Genomic DNA, 17387 nt, shown 5'->3' with positions numbered 1-17387 from the left:
TCCAAACCCCATTCAAGTCAGTGGAAAGGCTGCTGTGGCTTTTGGGTACAATCCCTAGTGGCCAGTGACAAAATTGCGGACATCCCTTTTTAACTTAAGACCTACCCGCTGTTGACCCCAAAGCACGTCCCCTCCACAGCTAAGACATCTCTGCCTGGGTAGTTCATGGGTCTTTTTCCCCAATGGAGCAATTCCTGGAAATCTCACTTTCCAAACCTGTTCCAGTTAACACCTGCAGAACCAGCTGCGATGCTCTTGCTCTTAGTTTGTGCTCAGAATAGCTCCTGGATCGTGTGGGCATAAGCGTTCTGGTGGGGCTGATAGACAGTGGGGATGGTACAGACAGGCAGGAGTTGGATTTGGAGAACTAACATCCAGCGCCCTTCCCTTGCAAGTCTTTCTAAACTAACATTTGGATAAGCCAGTTCGACCAGACACTACAGTACTTGCGTAAAGCTGACTAATACACACACAGTAGCTATTGGCCGTATCCATGTGACTCACATACAGCAGCTTGGAAAAGAGGATGCTTTTTTAGCCCGTGTTCTTGTTGAACTACAAGTCCCTCTTGTCCACTGAAAAAGTTCAGAACGTGAGATGTTTTGAGACGCTCTGAACCCTCGTCAACGATTTGTCTCCCGCTAGTGGCAGGGCCGCATGTTAGGGTTATGAGTCTGCTCCTGCCTCCTTCCTTGTGACAGACTGATTCTGGGTAGAGATTGAACTCAGGACTTTGGGAAACTGGAAACATGGGCCTCTACTTCCTGAGCTCAGAATAAGTGTGCACACAATGAGGCAGCAACACACATATACTTATTATGTGATCTGGCAACTAGAGAGAGAGAAAGCTCCGCGGTGTGTTGTTATGGGCTACTTCTGCAACTGCATCCAGTTTTATTAGGGAGGAGACACGAAGCTGATTTGTCTCATGCTTTAACTCCCACAAATGGTAGAATTAGGGTTTAAAATCAGTAAGAACCTTTCTTATCTAATGGAAGCAAATCTACTTCTCTTCCTTTTCAGTAGTGTTCTGGGGCAAGATAATCATCTTCTGCCTCCTGTTGTCAGCAGAGTAATGCTCCATCTCTCAGCTTTCTGTCCAATCTCCCCATCTCGTTAGATCCCGAGAGATACCAATATTGTTCAGTCTCCTGTGTTTCTGCAGCATCTGTACCAACAATCTGAATTTGCTCGTCTTATAATTGAAGAAATAATTCTCTCTTATCATGTGGACTTGCCATTTGTAGCCCCACCCGTTCATTGCAGGGCTAAGGCTGGGGCCTGTGTATAGAGTTCATCCCTGGACAGACAGAGGAGGATGCCCCAGTGATGTCCCACATAAGCCCTCTTCCCCCTTCATGTCCCAGTTTTACCTTTTTTGTGTACGTTTATGCCTTGCATATAGAGTTACTTTTGTGCGACTCTAATTTAGCAGCACATTCTTACTAAGCAAAACACTTTAAGACACAGTGAGCTCTAGGTTTTCACTTGATACTACTGGGGCCTTACGCATAGGCGTATATGCTCTGCTGATGCCTGAATTAAGAAACTGGCAATTTAAGATCATAGCCCTGACAAAGCTCAATATGCCTAATGCAGAACTCCACATTCATGAGCTGTAGCTTAACAAACCGACTTCTGCGTTGGTTCTAGTCACATGAAGTCGGTGTGGGGTCATTGGTATGCTTCTTGAAGAGCAAAAATGACTTTCAAGCAAACAGTGTTATTTGCACACAATAACAAGTGCCTTTTGGTTTGCATGAAATCTTTCTGGGGAGAAAATGGTTTGAGGAACGGGAGTGAATGTGATGCAACATTTAAAAACATTTTTAACTCACAACTTTTGGGGGAAATGGAGCTGTTTTGTAAAAACACCAGTTTCTTATGTGCAAAACAAGAATATGGAGTCTCATCCCCTTAAAACTCCTCTAGCCCTCTGGGAACTTTTGACAGGCACTCAATCTTACTCACCGGACTTCACCTTTAAGGGAATGAGATCTCTCGTAGTACAGGAGGAATTTAAAAGGGCCAGAGCTGTATTTTGTATTTATTAAATTCCTGTGTTATTAAACACTCTTTGAGGGCTCCCTTTAAAGAAGAAATCCAATTTCAAAAATACAAAGTCTTTCTGGCCATTAGCAAAACAAATGGACTGAGTAGCTGATGGAAACCAAAGTGAAATTGTGAATTCCCTAGCTCACTGAAACAGCTTTGGCCCAAACTGTTGTGTTAAGGCCCCGATCTGCTCTGAGAATCGCACAGGAAGGGATCTACAGAGCCCTGCAGTTCTCAGTGCACAATCTGGGCCTGCCATCCGGTGTGGCTCAGTCCTTGGTCCTTACTTTCCGATTGTGTCCTCTTCTCAGCTACTTTGTCTGATGAAGACTGGAAGCCTCCTCTTCCGGCTTACAACTTCTTACGCCTGATGGAGGCCACCCTGCCTGAATTCACAGTGCACACTGTTTATAGCCGCGGCGACACTGACAGGCTGCAGCAATCAGAGGAGGTATCTGAAGAGAAGTCGACAGTCCGAGAGGAGCTGGTGGAGGAGCCGGGGCTGGCAGCAGAGAAAGGCCAGTCGCCAGGGAGAGACTTGCGGGGCACAGCCCGCAGGCTGGCAGGGAGAGAGAAGCCGTCCAAGCGACACACCGAGCTGTGACGGCCAGTGATCAGCCTGCAGGTGTTAAGAAAGGCCGTCCGAAGGCTGGCTGGGACATTCTTGCCATGCTGATCCGTAGTGATTCTCTAAAACCAAAAGGGATGTGGTTGTGATAGTGGAGTGAAGGCCGCAAGGGGATGTCTTTGTAAAGCCCAAAATCCAAGCCAGTCAAGCTCAAATCATTCTAGCTAGCGCTGTGATCTGTTACCACAGCCGGGCTCTGAGAATATTCATTCCTCCTGATGGAGCGACCCAGCAGCCAGCCATGAAGATGGCCATGTCACCGCTTAAATCTCTGCTGTGGTATTTCATCCTGTGGCAAATTGGGAAGGGAAATATCCTGGTGTTCTGCTTTTTGCAAGCTAATCCACGTGTGAAGAGGCCAAGGGCTTTGGGCACACACTGAATTATCCCAGTCTAGTTAAAGCCAAAACAAAAAGCAGTCAAGTAGCACTTTAAAGACTAGCAAAATAGTTTATTAGGTGAGCTTTCGTGGGACAGACCCACTTCTTCAGACCACAGCCAGACCAGAACAGACTCAATATTTAAGACACAGAGAACCAAAAACAGTAAGCAAGGAGGACAAATCAGAAAAAGATAATCAAGGTGAGCAAAGTTCTCTGTGTCTTAAATATTGAGTCTGTTCTGGTCTGGCTATGGTCTGAAGAAGTGGGTCTGTCCCACGAAAGCTCATCACCTAATAAATTATTTTGCTAGTCTTTAAAGTGCTACTTGACTGCTTTTTGTTTTGATAGTGTATAGACTAGCACGGCTTCCTCTCTGTTACTAGTTAAAGCCAGAGTGTATCTGCAGTTATGCTGCTATAAATGTGATTACACCAGCATAAGACACCTTTATCTCAGTACAGCTGCGTCCACACGACGAGCTGTACTGGTATAACTGTGGTAGAAAAATCACACCCCTCACAGAAATAGCTACACTGCACAAAAGCTGCTTGTGGAGCCAGCCGTAGGGAAGGGGACCAGAGTAGGGAAGACAAACACACTGGCCTCCCTGGGTCAGTTTTTTCCGGGCATGTTTGTGTGTAACTGCTGGGGCAGGCCTAGCTCTGGTTATCTGAACCCACCACTGGGCTCTTTCTGAGCCGGGATGGAAACCGCCCCCAGGAGCTGGGTTATTAGCCACAGACTCAAATTTGCAGGGCATGCTGGCTGCTGGGCTGGAGCTGGGCTGGCTACTATCAGGCAGCTGTCACCACTCGCTGTGCCCCTTTCTTTTCGTCCTCCTGGGATGATTGTCAGGGTGCTGCAACTTGAGCAGAGGAGGAAGGGAGAGCGTGGAAGGACCATCATTCAGAGTGGTGCAAAAGGCAGCAGGCTTGTCAAGGAAGAGTCTGCACTCACCCAGGCAAGAGAGCTAAGGCTATGCTGGGAGGTCTGTTTCACATCCTGTTCTAAACTGGGTGAGTTCCTGCCCTGGAAAAAGGCAGCATCCCTTAGGCGTTTCCTTCCTATTTACAGTCACCGGTGATGGTAATGTATTCATTTGTGGGGCCTGATCCAAGGGCACAACTCGTGTGAGCTTGGGCTGCGGGATCAGGCACATAGTAAGTTTAAGGCCTGATCCATGCAGGCAGTTTGGAGTGAAAAAGCGATGTGTTTGCAAGAAGAGGTCCTGAATCTTTAGGGTATGTCCGCAGGGCAGTGTAAGTCTAGGGTTCAGACTCAGGCCTGTCTCCCCTTCTGTCTACACACAAATTGCGCTAATCCAAAGCTCAGAGCCATGAGACAGGGTTCAAGCCCTATTGCTTTGCAGTACAGAAACAGCCGCACTGGACGTGTGCTGTGGGAGTCAACATGGTTTCTCCTCAGGACAATCAAGTTTGGTGGCCAAGTCAAATTTTCCCACACTGCAGCATGAATGAAAGGGTTAGAGTGGCTCCACATTTGGGGAGGACAATAGGAATTCTGGGATGTGGGTGGAGTTGTTCAAGTCCTAGGTTAACAAACCCAGAGTTTGCTAACTCGAGTTCTGCCTCCCTTGGGCTTCCGTAGTGATGGAATAGCATTGTGATACAGATTGAATCCATGTCACCATGCTCCAAAGTAGAAGTCCTACTCAGTGCACTGTGCATGTCAAGGGACTGGAATGAGGCCAGTGATCTTTGTTTCACTGTGTGTATTGATGTATCACTTTTAAAAAAATCTATTTCAGCACATGTTTAAGTTAACTGAAGCAAAACTACAGGAAGCATCAATTGTATCCATTTCCTTGTCGGACATTCAGCATTAAAGTGAAATTTCATCCAGTTAAGCCGCAGATCTATATTTTCCCCCAGGATGTTGTGTTTGAGACTTGCCTGTGTAGGGCGTTGTGATCTGATGTCACATGCACTTGATACATGTGGTATTGGCCCTTCTGGTCTTTTGACTACACACATTTTTCTGTGTTGACTCTGTGCTGCTTACTGGAACATAATAAAGTTGAGAACTTTCAGTGGTTGGGCATATTCCCTTGTGTATCTCAACTGAGATGAAGATAAGAGTTGGAAGATAAAATCCATAATATGTGGGGATTTCTTTTCCAGAGGCAGGCGGGGGAAAGCAGTTGCAGAAGCACATGATTCAGGAAGGAATGATAATCCTTATCACTTACGTTGGGCTTTTCGCATGTAAAGAGTTTTCCAGGAGAAACTGGTTGAGGAGGCATATCAAAGGCACTGAAAGCATCAGCAGTACCAGGCTTCCTCTATTCTGGCTTACGGTGATTGGTTTTGCTATGGGGGAAAAGACAGGGAAGTTTGGAGTGTTATTGGTCACCTTCTTTTCACATACCTTTTCAGGCTTGTCTATACTTACTGGGAGATCTACCCTTTCAGGACCAATCTTCTAGAGTTTGATTTTGCGCGTCTGGTAAAAATGCAGAAAATCGATCTCTCTGGGGTTAGCAGTTGACTCCCTGTCTCCTGCTCTCACAAGGAGTAAGGGAGGTCAACAGGAGAAACACGCCTGTTGACTGTCCTCAGTGAGGACGGACCTTACGGTCGGCTGCAGATACATCGATTCTAGCTACACAGTTGCCGTAGCTAGAGTTGCATACCTGCAGTCGATTGTAAGGTGTAGCGTAGACCAAGAGCTTCTCTTTCATAAACAGTCTGGATGTTACAGATGAGTTTGACCACCTGGTTCACCCTCAGTGGAGGAAATGTGGATAATCTTTTGTCCACCTTTGAGTTCAGACTCTCTGCTGGTTTGCTGTAGCACTGCACACTGTTACCAATTTACTCTTGGAGACGATCATCTATCACAAGAGCAAATTATGTCAAGCCAACCTTTGACAGGGTAACACTCCTTCTGGTTTGTGTGTATTAGCAGGAGTGTTGTAAGCACACCAGAGGAGTCATTCTTCTGCTCTGCTCTGTGTTGGTTAGACCTGAACTGGAATTTTGTGGGTGCCAGATTTCAGGACAGATGTGAACAAATTGGAGAGCGTCCAGGGAAGAGCAATAAGAATTAGAAATAAGGTCTAGCGAACATGGGCGATGAGGGAAGACTGAAAGACCTGGACCTGTTTAGTTTAGAAAAGACAAGGCTGAGAGGGGACATGAAAGCGGTTTTCAAGTATTTAAAAGTGTGTTCAAGGAGGAGGAGAAAAAATTGTTCTCCTTGGCCTGTGAGGATAGGACAAGAAGCAGTGGGCTTAAATTGCAGCAAGGGAAGTTTACTCTGGACATTAGGAACCACTTCCTAACTGTCAGGGTGGTTAAACCCTGGAATAAATTGCCTGGGGAGGTTGTGGAATCTCCATCATGGAAGATGTTTCAGAGCAGGTTGGAGAGACATCTATCAGGGATGGTGTTGACAGTGCTTGGTCCTGCCATGAGGGCAGGGGACTAGACTCGATGGCCTCTCATGGTCCCTTCCAGTCCTGTTCTATGATTCTTGGAGTGCTTCAGGAAAGGGCTGGGCGCATCAGGGCAGCTGGTTTGGGAAAATATTGGGATCGGGGGCTTGTTGGGGATCCCCCTGCAAGTAGTAACCCAGATTGGTGGAGACCAGGGCAGGGCTGTTCTGTTGGAGGCAGGCGGCTGGGCTCAGAGTGCAGAACGAGGGCTGCCCAGCACCAGTATTCAGTCTGAGCTTCTCTATCCATGTGCAGACTTTTTCCATCCATGTGCAGAATAAAATTTTACGGACACTAAGGAATGAGCGAATGTGCACCACGAGTAGAAACAAAAACCTAGCTGCAGGTGCACCGTTAATCAGCTGAGTGGCATTTGACTCTCCTGAGTGGCCACACAAGCTCAGTTTACAAGGAACACTGCCCAGCAGGCAGCCCCTGGGGGAGGTCCATGCTTGTCACTGGCTGATAGCATCTGGGCTGTGAGTCCTAGCTGCAGACTATTTCAATCCCTGAGTGTTGCAGGGCAGGCAGTGGCCCAGGCGCTCGCTGATTTGAGCTGCACCCAAAATGTCACTTCCTCTGCACTTTTCTGCTCCACCTCTTCCTAGCTGCAGGTCCCCTTGGAATCTGAACCAGCCGAGAGCAGGGCAGATGTTGTCTTTCTTCTGCAGGATTGGGGAAAGCAGTCCGCTGTCGGCTCAGGCCACATGCACGGTGAAGAGATTGCCCAGTGCTATCTGCACACGCGACTAGTCTTAATAACTGGAGTCCAGAGATTCGCTAATCAAGGAGCGAATGCGGAGCCCTTTGGAAGGCAGTTGGAAACTGACATCTGAATCATGTCATCTGCAATAGGCTTGGGCAAATGAGAGGAGATGGGGAGGGTGAAATCAGAACCAGGAGTGTGAATTATTTCAGACCGACCCTTGTAAAATGTGCCTGCTCCTTACCAAAAATAGCAGGAGCAAGTATATTTCACCAACGAGCTTTCTTCTTAAGGGCCAGAGTTAATCTATACTAGTTTACACCAGCCAAGGAGCTGAATACTTGTTTGGTAGCTTTTCAGGCTTTCTCTTGCATATATATTTTAAATGACCTTATTTTTCAAGTCAGAATGGCTCTTGTGGTACATAAGTAAAAGCTGGGCACTGGGTGATAAACACCGCTTGAAATATGACACCAGATCCTTGGTTGGCAAGACTGGTGTAAATCACCGGAGAACCTACCCTGTGCTCGTCTGTCTTCAGACAGAGCTTATTTGGCTTTGCTGATCCTCCCTCTTGCTTAAACATATAAACCAAATGTCCCTCCCCTGTCAGAAAAAAGTGTGTCTCCAGAGGGACAATTGTGGAAAATCCTAAATGTCAAAAAAAAGGAAAGGCTGTTTTGAAACCTAGGTCATGATGTGTTTAAGGAGGCAAGACAACCGAACGAATGAGCACCAGCATTGGACAGCACAGCAGAGCCCAGTTAATGGACAGAGTGCAGAATAATTACGACTGTCATTGGGTGGATTTATTGCACTAACTTAGCCAAGTTCAGAGCCATCCTTGCAGTTCTGGCTTGGCTTTTTTTGGTCTCAGAGACATGAACTTTTGTCCTTTGGAGCAGGCAGCCAGCTCTAAATTTCGCAGAGTTTGGAGAACATGTTCAATTTCCTGACAGGCAGAGGTGAGAGAGCTGTGGTTTCTCAAGCAACAAAATCCACTCTTTTCACTGAGGTAGGTTTTTCTTCAGTGCAAGCTCTGCAGAACCTTCTATGGCGTCAGATAATGAAGTCACTGCGGTGGTGACTTATCACAGCACTCCGTCCTTCTCCCACCCCCACCTGTGGTAAATGACGTATTGGAAAAAATTACCTTTACCAACCTACTAATGTGTCTGGCATTTGTTGGCTGCAAAAATATGTTTAATTCACCAGAAGGAGCCTGTGGCAATAGAAGAGGGGAGAGGCCACCAAAAATCCCAGTCATTTGCATTCCATGGGTTTTAGAAATGATCCGTCTTTGGTTCATTCCGATTTTTTTGTGAAAATTACCAACAGCTTCTGTGGCTTTCCCTTTTCCTGTCAGGGCCCTGCCTTAGGATTTCGGAGACCTGGTCTCAGTTCCCTGATTTGCCACAAACTGCTTGGATAATATTGAGCGAGTCAATGAGCCACTTCCTGCCTCAGTTTCCCGATCTGTACAGTGGAGCAATAATGTGGCCCTGCTTCACAGGAGGGGTTGTGAGGGTGTGCTCTTTCTCACCCCTAGAAATTGGTTGGTGCAATAAACGATAGCCTCTCCCACCTTTTGTTTCTAAGGATTGGGAAGTACTTTGAGATCAATTGCGGAAAAGTGCTATGTAAGAGTAAGGTGTTATTGTCCATTTTGCCACTGAAGAAGGGGTGGGGGCTGGGGGCCAATCAAACAAACAAATAAGCCCTTACTATTTTAATTTTCCAGAGCTGTCAGCAAAAAAATGGGAACTTAAAAAAACAATGTTGTTCATTAAAAAATTCTGACTTTGAAAACTGGCCCCTTTTTGCACCAGGAAAATGTTGCATATGAAACATTTCCCCTCGACAGGCTGCAGCTTAAGAGCTTCAGGGGTGGAATCGCAGCTGAATGGGATGGGGGTGGGGAGTTTGATTCCTGTGGGTCATTTGGTTTGGCTGGCCACCGAGAAGGCAGAGGCTTCTCTGAACTCCTGAATTTGCATCCAGAATGGAACTCCCCAAGGTCCAGGACTATTGGGATCCATCCCGCTCCCGAGATAAGCACCAGCTGCAATATTTGGACTTGAACTTTTCCACTCTTGAGAGGCTTGAAGCAAGGGTTGTGTGGCTGGCCCAGTTCCAACAGAGCAAAATGGGAACCGGGAGCCTGATTCTGATCTTGTGTACACCAGTGTCACTCCGGAACAGTACAGCAGCCAGTGGAGTAACATCAGTCTAAGTGAGATGAGAACATCTCACTGTCCTCTCTGGCTAGGATAGATTCTCAGCCTCAGTCAGGCTATTTGTGTGGCCCAGTTAATACTACTAGAAAGTTGCCTTCGAGGGGCAGTCAGGAATGCACCTACCCTTCCCAGGAGAATTTCTGTCTGGCGTAAAACTGAGGCAGTGCCATGAGTTGCAGGAGATTATCAAATGTGGGTTTGGCTTGGTCAGAACCCTTCACTTTCTGACCGTCGCTAGCCTGTAGAACGGTCCCTAGCAGGCTGGCATGACTTACACCAGGTCAATTGTAGATAGGCAATCCCAGCTGCACTGGTAGCTTGTAATGAAATACAACTTCGTAAAATATGCAAGCTTTCCCAAAATAAAACTCCGTGGCCAGGGCCTTAAGTGGTATAGCTTTGCTAAGTCTATGCCAACTTATTTCAGATGCCGCTGTGGCACTTATGTTCTTTTGTTTATTTTGTTTTGTTAGAAGTTTATTCACAAACCACAAGGAAAATGTATTTCCCAAGGCCAGGTCTGTAGCAATCCTCCACCACATAAATAGTTCTCTTAAGAGAAGTCTTTGTGTATGTCAGCATCTGGAAATGGTGGTGGTTTCCAATGCCTGGATGAGTCTGGTAGCTAATACGAAATTCAGTTCCTTTCTCCATTCATTACAGGCTAAAAGTGCAGTTGGTGATTCAGACTCGCAGAAGACAAGTTTAGTTCTTTGAATCCTCACACAGGAACTTTGCAATCCACCCAACGCTCAAATTTCAGCCTCAGCAGAAATTTACATTTTGTAATTATTTTGACAGCTATTGAGTTGAAGCGTAGCAAGTTTGATGTTGTTTCTGCCAGACACTGAAGTTTGCAATAGGCTTCTTGCTTCTTTTAGCCCAACACTGAGTAAGCTGGAGAACACAATGTGCAAAGACATCCCCTAGATCAGTGGACTCCATCTGCACCAGTGAACCCCCAGCTACCCCATCTGCCTCTCATGCACTGGGGCATTGGAGCCCCGCACTTCGTAAACCTCCCCCCTCCCGTCGATCACCTTGGGAGCACCATGGATCTCATGTGATTCCTGCTCCGACTCTCCCCCTCCCTCCCAGAGCTAGGATGCCGCGAATCAGCTGTTCACACCGTTCCAGCTCTGGGAGGGTGGGGGAGGAGTAAAGATGGAGCACAACTCAGGTGATTTGCATGCTCTGAAAGTGTTGGGAGGGCTGGGGAGCAGCTGGTAAGTGTGGGGCTCTGGCGTGCGAGAGGCGTGGAGGGCCCTGCAGAGCCACAGGTGAAGGTGAAGGTGAAGGAGGGCCATGCATTCAGCCCAGCCATTGTTCCTGGCTGCCCTTCTCTGCCCTAGACTGTTTACGTTGAATTCTTTCAAGGGCCCATGAAATGCCCATTAAAATCAATGGAGAGCCGCCAATTGATTCATAGGGCACTGGTCAAGCGGTAACACGGGCACAGAGCCACCATGCTAGATCAGCGTCTGATTCCACCTGATTCCACATCTTTCCACTCTGACGTCCAGGAAGCTCAGTTGCTGAAATACCATTGGGAGGCTCTGGTCCTCGAGGCCTGATTTATCAGAAGCGCCGAGCACCCGTGGCTGCAGTGGGAGTCAATGGAAGCTCTGGGTAATCAGCCCAGCTGAGGATGAGGCCCTGTTGCTCCTGGAAGCATTGACAGTCCTTTATCCTGCCCTGAAGGTGCGGTGTCTGAGCAGGCCGGGCAAGTGGACCAAGTAGGTCAGGGAGCGACACTGCAGTGGGTGTTAGATGAAGACTTTCGCTGGATGGGAATTTGGGGTGGGGGGAGGCCCAGCAAGCCGCGTCTTACTGCAGGCAGGGCGGGGATGACAGTGGAGCGGGAAAATCACTGGCAGAATGTGGGGTGGCCCCGCTGTGCCCCCCACCACACACACACACACACACACACACACAGAGAGACAAGACCACCGCAGCCATTTGCAATACAGGAGCACTGCCTGGGTGCACAACAGCCCACTGCCAAGCCAGCTGCTGGGGCCAAGGGGGCTTCACTCCATATGCACCAAAGAGACCCTTCCTCTCTCACACAGGGTGACCCCAGCCATCCGTGCTGTCGTGTGCTCTGCCTGGGGCGTCCCTCGTGCGGCTCGGGGTGCAGCCCGCTCATTAAACAGCCATTTTCTGAGTGGAATTCCAGGCAATGGAGTTAGGGCCCCTGCTCTGGTTACCTGACCAACTGCTTCTGCCATAGGACCACAGCACAGAGCTGCAGCTGGTCTCCTAGAAGCAGCAGAGGCCTCTGGGCAGCACGCCTCGGGGGGTGGGGGGGAGTTATTTATCACCCACAGGTGTGGCTTCACTAATTAGGGGCCTGTCCCCTGGAGAAGATGCCCATGTAAGGTCAGGTGGTGGCCTTATGGGGAACAGATCGTGGGCCAAAAGGGGCAGGCGGGTGAGGAGGGGCAAATAGGAAGTGGAGGGGACAGTGGGATGAGAAGAGGGGCTTGGAGGGAGTTTGGTATGGACAGAGTTGTGACAGGGAGAGAAAGAGGCAACTTTCCGCAGGGAAATTTTACCACAAGATGACAGAGGGAGCCAGCTGAATGGGAATTCATTTGCAAATGTGACACATTTAAACCAGGCCTGAAAGTAGATCTCAACTGTCCTTTGCATTACAAAGGCACTTTCCCTACCTCTGATAGTCCCAGGAATGGGACACAGTCTACTTCATGTGCTTCATCTAGGGGACCTACAAGTGACAGGTAATGTCCCCGCCTCCCCGCACTGCCCCCCCACCCCATGTAAACCCTGGATTTTATTTTTCAACCTCCTTTTTGCGTCTGAAGGAGAGGCTCTCACCCACGACCTAATCAATTCATTAACCTCTAAGGTGCCACAGGACTGCTTGTTGTTTTTGAAGTTACAGACTAGCATGACCACCTCTTTTTTGTCCTGTCTCTTGTATTTTGCACAACGTATGAGAAGTTCTGAGCAGAATGCAGGGCAGCAGGGTGCCCTCTATTTTTTTCCATCCTGGGCAGAATAAATTTTGTTATGTGCACCACAGCATATGGGGCTGTGCACCACCAATAGACACACACACACACACACACACACACTGCCAGCTGGGGGCGCTCTGCTAATCAGCTGGGGGCGGCAGGGACACCTGAATCTCTGTTGGGCAACCATCCAAGCGCTCAGCTTACAGGGAAACTCTGTAGGGGAGACGCCTACAGAATTCTGTAGACATCTAAATCTTGGCTCCGATTCTTGGCAACATAGTCCCAACTGACTCTTAATATTTGTTTCAACTGCTCCCTGCACAGATGCCCAGCAGAGGGGGATAGTGCTTTTCAGCAGGGATCACCGGAGGCCCCAAGCAGCTAGCCAACTTAAACTCTCCTCTGGCAGGTATCTCAGGAGCAGACCCCCCGGGAGAAGGGGAAACTCCAGCTTACTTGCAGAAGACTGCCTGTATTTTTTTTGCCTCCTGCTACACTTTTGAGCCTGTCCCCTGGTTCCAGCCTGCAGGACACAGACGGACAGTTGCTCTCTCACTCCTAACGGAGTGGGACGTAGTGTTATAATTGCAGACTGCAGCAGCTCCCTCTGGCTGAGCCTTGGCTTCAGCATTAGCCCTTTCTGGTCCACATTCACCTCTGAGCCGTCTCGCCAAGAGTCCGCCCCAGAAGGAAGACCCACTGCCGGGGGTGGGTGAGTGGATCAAGGGGGCAGATGCCCCAGGGCCTAGTGATTCTAAAGGGCGTGGGGACCCCGGCCCTTGAGCAGCACCACACCACCCACTCCAGCTGGCTCTGAGGGCCAGCGGGGATAGGGGGATGCTAAATGATCCAGGCACTGAGGACAGACTGCCCCAGCCCTGCCCCTTCTGCCCAAGGCTCCTCCCCTTTCAGGAGCATGGATCAGGGCTCCCCATTGCCCAGAAATCCTGTCAGACACCCTGCCCGAGGGCCAGCTGTTAAGACAGTCAACTCCCCACCCAGCCCAGCCATGACCAGATCAGCGGCTTGTGTCTGTCACATCCATTTATAAAATGCTGTGTGGAGCCCCTGGCAGGAACAGCAGTTGTCATGTTCCGTGACACCAGGGCTAGCAACACAGATCGGTCGGTGCCTATGCCGTTTGGTGCTTCCCATTCAGGCACCAGCTCCTGGAGTCCTGTGATTTACAGGAGACCTCAGCTTGCGTGTGAAGGAAAGAGAAGTGAGTTTCTAGCCTGCGTGGCAGCAGAGAAAAGAGGAACGACATGGCTCTCCCCTACAGGCTACCAGCCCAGGAGGCAACTCAAGGGCCCACCAAATGTTTGTATTTATTTATTTATTTTCAACGCTCACGAGCTGGCAGAAGGCAACTGGTGGTCTGTGAATCTCTGGGGCTGGTGATACCAGGGGTTGTCTCCATGTTGGTAGAACTTCCCAGATCCTGCCAGGAACTTAGGGTGCATCTGGCGGGGCAGGCAGGGAGCTGCCAGCAGGACATCCCAGGGGCTGCTCCCGTGTGCGTTGCTCAGGGGAAGCATCTGAACGCTTGTGGCTGATTTTGCCATCTGCGGTGAATCCAGCCTTCTGCCCTGTAACTGGGACGCCTGTCCCCTACCGACAAGTACCTCTTTCCTGGGGTTGGTGGGGGGGGTGGGAGTCCTGGACACCCCTCCTCCCCCAAATCCCTGCTGCTCTATGGACTAGGTGCTTGATCCCAGCTGCCCAGCAAGGTCTGGTCCTTTCCCCTCCCTGCTGCTCTCATGACTGGGGCCTACTCCCTTCCCTCAGAGGTCAGCCACGGAGGGCTGAACGGCTCCCAGTAGAAGGCAAGAGCCTGCCTCCCCTATGTCCTGATTCCGGTCTTGCCCCCACCAGCTTCTAGTCAATCAGGAGCCACTCATACCTGCAGACCTCCCCCTCTCAACCCCCTCGTCACCCCACGTGCGGGCAGGGCAGTGGCCAATATGCTGACTTAGGGGCGGGCATGACAGCACATGCCACTCACTGCTAGGGTGGCACCTCCTCAGGCTGCTCTGGGGAATAGCTCACCAGGTCACCATCTCTCTGCCTGCTTCTCTGGGGTGCCGTCCCTCTCTCATGCCACAAGCTGCTGCCTCCTCTGCCACCCAGCCCTGCAGCCAGGGTACCAAAGGTTCCATCAGCAAGCCTGGGTGTCTTCCCATTCCCTGGCACATCATGCCAGTCTCTCATGGCTGGCAAGGGAACCCGGGCTGCCAACCTCCGGCGTCCAGCTCAGCCACCCTCTAGCCAGCAGTCAAGGTCTGTTCCCTTTGGCTGTGTCTTCACTTGCATTCCTCGTTTGAAAGAGGCACGCATATGAGGGGAATCAAAAATGCAAATGAGGTGCAGATTTGCATAGCTGGCACCTCATTTGCATATTCTTCTTTCAAAATAGCTTCTTTTGAAAGAAGAAAACCAGGGTAGACACAGCTCTTTCGAAAGTAAACCCCATCTTCGGAAGAACCCTTCCCATAAAAAAAGGGAAGAAGTATTCCTTCGAAGAAGGGGTTTACTTTTGAAAGAGCTGTGTCTACGCTGGTTTTCGTCTTTCAAAAAATGCATTTTGAAATAAGAATATGCAAAATAGCTGAGCGCGCGCGTGTGTGTGTGTGTGTGTGTGTGTGTGTGTGTGTAGAGGGGGGGAAATAAATCAGTGGTGACCATTGCATGTTGACCAAACCGTAGTAAGGTAATCTACGGGCGCAGAAGCTGGGCAGGAAAGACAAGGTGGAGCTCTTCAAATTGCCCTGTTGTGTACATTCCCCTTGAAGCTGTGATACTGGGCATATTGGAGACCGGTGCTGGGTTTGATGGGCCATTGGTCTGACCCGCTATAGTCGTGCTTAAGGTTTGGCCACTTCCAGTTTCTTGGATGACTGTTGCCCAAGAGGGACATTTGCCAAGAGAAGTATGCACTTGTGTGCCTAGGATTGTGTGTGCACTGGGTCATGCAGATTGGCTTTTGGTAGTCTAAACACCTCTCTGCCCACACCAGTGGGGCACAAATTGTGATGTGAAAGTTTGTTTGTGTGTGGGTCAACAGGTACATTTTTCCAGATGTAGGGAATGTGGCAGAAAGAACGCAATGCTGCTGAAGGCTGGGAGGAATGTGTCTCCCAGAGGTCATCTGCATAAGAATGCAAAGGGCTGCAGGTGTGATACTGAGGCTGGGAGGAATGTGTCTCCCAGAGATCATTCGCATGAGAATGCAAAAGGTGTGCATGTGTGATACCTTTTCAGGCAAAGCCTAATGGGTAGCAAGTAAGCCATGAGATTTGGTCTATTGTAAACATGTAGTTGTGAAATCACAATTTAAGCTGACAGTTAGTGCGGGAGTTGTGAGATCTCACCAATGTTCTGGGTTGTTGTGGGGGACAGGGCAGTTGCCATAGCTATAAGACATTGATTACACAGGGCTCCCTGTTTTAAAGCATTGTAAAGGGGGAGGGTGCTGTACTGTACTGTACTGGTTTAGCTGGCTTGCTGAGTGCCTTGGCCCTGCTTATGCCATATAGCTGTAAGACTGGCTTGACTAACCCACCCCATCTGTTGAAAAAGAGAGCTGGATACTAGGGTGCCCTGTGTAACCAATGTCTTATGCAGCTATGGCAACTGCCCTGTCCCCTGCAACAATCCAGAGCATTGGTGAGATCTCACAACTCCCGCACTAACTGTCAGCTTAAATTGTGATTTTACAACTAGTAGGCATCCTTCAGTCTGCACAGACTATGGATCACGCCCTTTATAGTTTCAGTTCAGGACTTCTTCGGATCACGCTTCAAATTTGTGCCGGTCCCGTCCATCTGATCAGCGCTTGTGCTCCAACCCTGTACGCCACACCAGAAGTAAAAGACAAATTCTATGACGTGCTTAGTGCTGCTGTAGCGCAAATACCTGCTCGTGAACAACTGTACATCTTGGGTGACTTCAATGCAAGAGGTGGAGCTGATTGGGCCTCATGGCCTTCCTGCTTAGGACACTTCGGTGGGGGGAAGAATGAATGACAATGGACAGCGTCTCCTTGAACTGTGCACATACCACAATCTGTGCATCACAAACACATTCTTCCAAACGAAGCCACAGCACAGAGTGTAGTGGAGACACCCACGCTCGAAGCACTGGCATCAACTAGACGTGGTCACCACTAGGCGTAATAACCTCAAAAAACATCCTTCTGACACGCAGCTATCATAGTGCTGACTGTGATACAGATCACTCGCTAGTTTGCTCCAAGCTAAAGCTGAGACCCAAGAAGCTGTACTGCTCTAAACCTGCTGGAAGGCCCTGCATTGATTTTACAACTACATGTTTACAATAGACCAAATCTCATGGCTTACTTGCTACACATTAGGCTTTGCCTGAAAAGGTATCACACATGCACAGCTTTGCATTCTCATGCAAATGATCTCTGGGAGACACATTTCTCCCAGCCTCAGTATCTCACCTGGGCCGTGTCTACACTAGCCCCAAACTTCGAAATGGCTATGCAAATGCCCTTTTCGAAGTTTACTAATGAAGCGCTGAAATGCATATTCAGCGCTTCATTAGCATGCGGGCAGCCACGGCACTTCGAAATTGACGTGCCTCACCGCCGCGCGGCTCGTCCCAATGGGGCTACTTTTCGAAAGGACCCCACCTACTTCTAAGTCCCCTTATTCCCATCTGCTCATGGGAATAAGGGGACTTCGAAGTAGGTGGGGTCCTTTCGAAAAGTAGCCCCGTCGGGCTGAGCCGCGTGGCGGCGAGGAGTGTCAATTTTGAAGTGCTGCGGCCACCCGCATGCTAATGAAGCGCTGAATATGCATTTCAGCGCTTCATTAGAAAACTTCGAAAAGGGCATTTGCATGGCCATTTCGAAGTTTGGGGCTAGTGTAGACGTAGCCCTGCAGCCCTTTGCATTCTCATGCAGATGACCT

General features: G+C 49.3%; 1 protein-coding gene across 3 annotated transcripts in view; it reads left to right on the top strand.

Annotated features, from left to right (window-relative positions):
• The window catches only part of TXNDC16 (thioredoxin domain containing 16), a 75818-nt gene extending 72682 nt beyond the window's left edge, over nucleotides 1-3136 (top strand). For all 3 annotated transcript variants that reach the window (XM_074996217.1, XM_074996215.1, XM_074996216.1), the window contains one exon: nucleotides 2367-3136. In XM_074996217.1, coding sequence (XP_074852318.1) covers nucleotides 2367-2659 — 293 coding nt within the window. In that variant the 3' untranslated portion in view covers nucleotides 2660-3136. The remainder of the gene's footprint in view (nucleotides 1-2366) is intronic.
• Nucleotides 3137-17387: the final 14251 nt, after the last annotated feature.

The sequence above is a fragment of the Carettochelys insculpta genome, chromosome 6 (assembly GCF_033958435.1).
Source record: "Carettochelys insculpta isolate YL-2023 chromosome 6, ASM3395843v1, whole genome shotgun sequence".
In the NCBI taxonomy this organism is placed as follows: domain Eukaryota; kingdom Metazoa; phylum Chordata; order Testudines; family Carettochelyidae; genus Carettochelys; species Carettochelys insculpta.
Note: the sequence above shows the minus strand (reverse complement) of the source record. Positions and strands in the feature narration are given on the sequence as shown.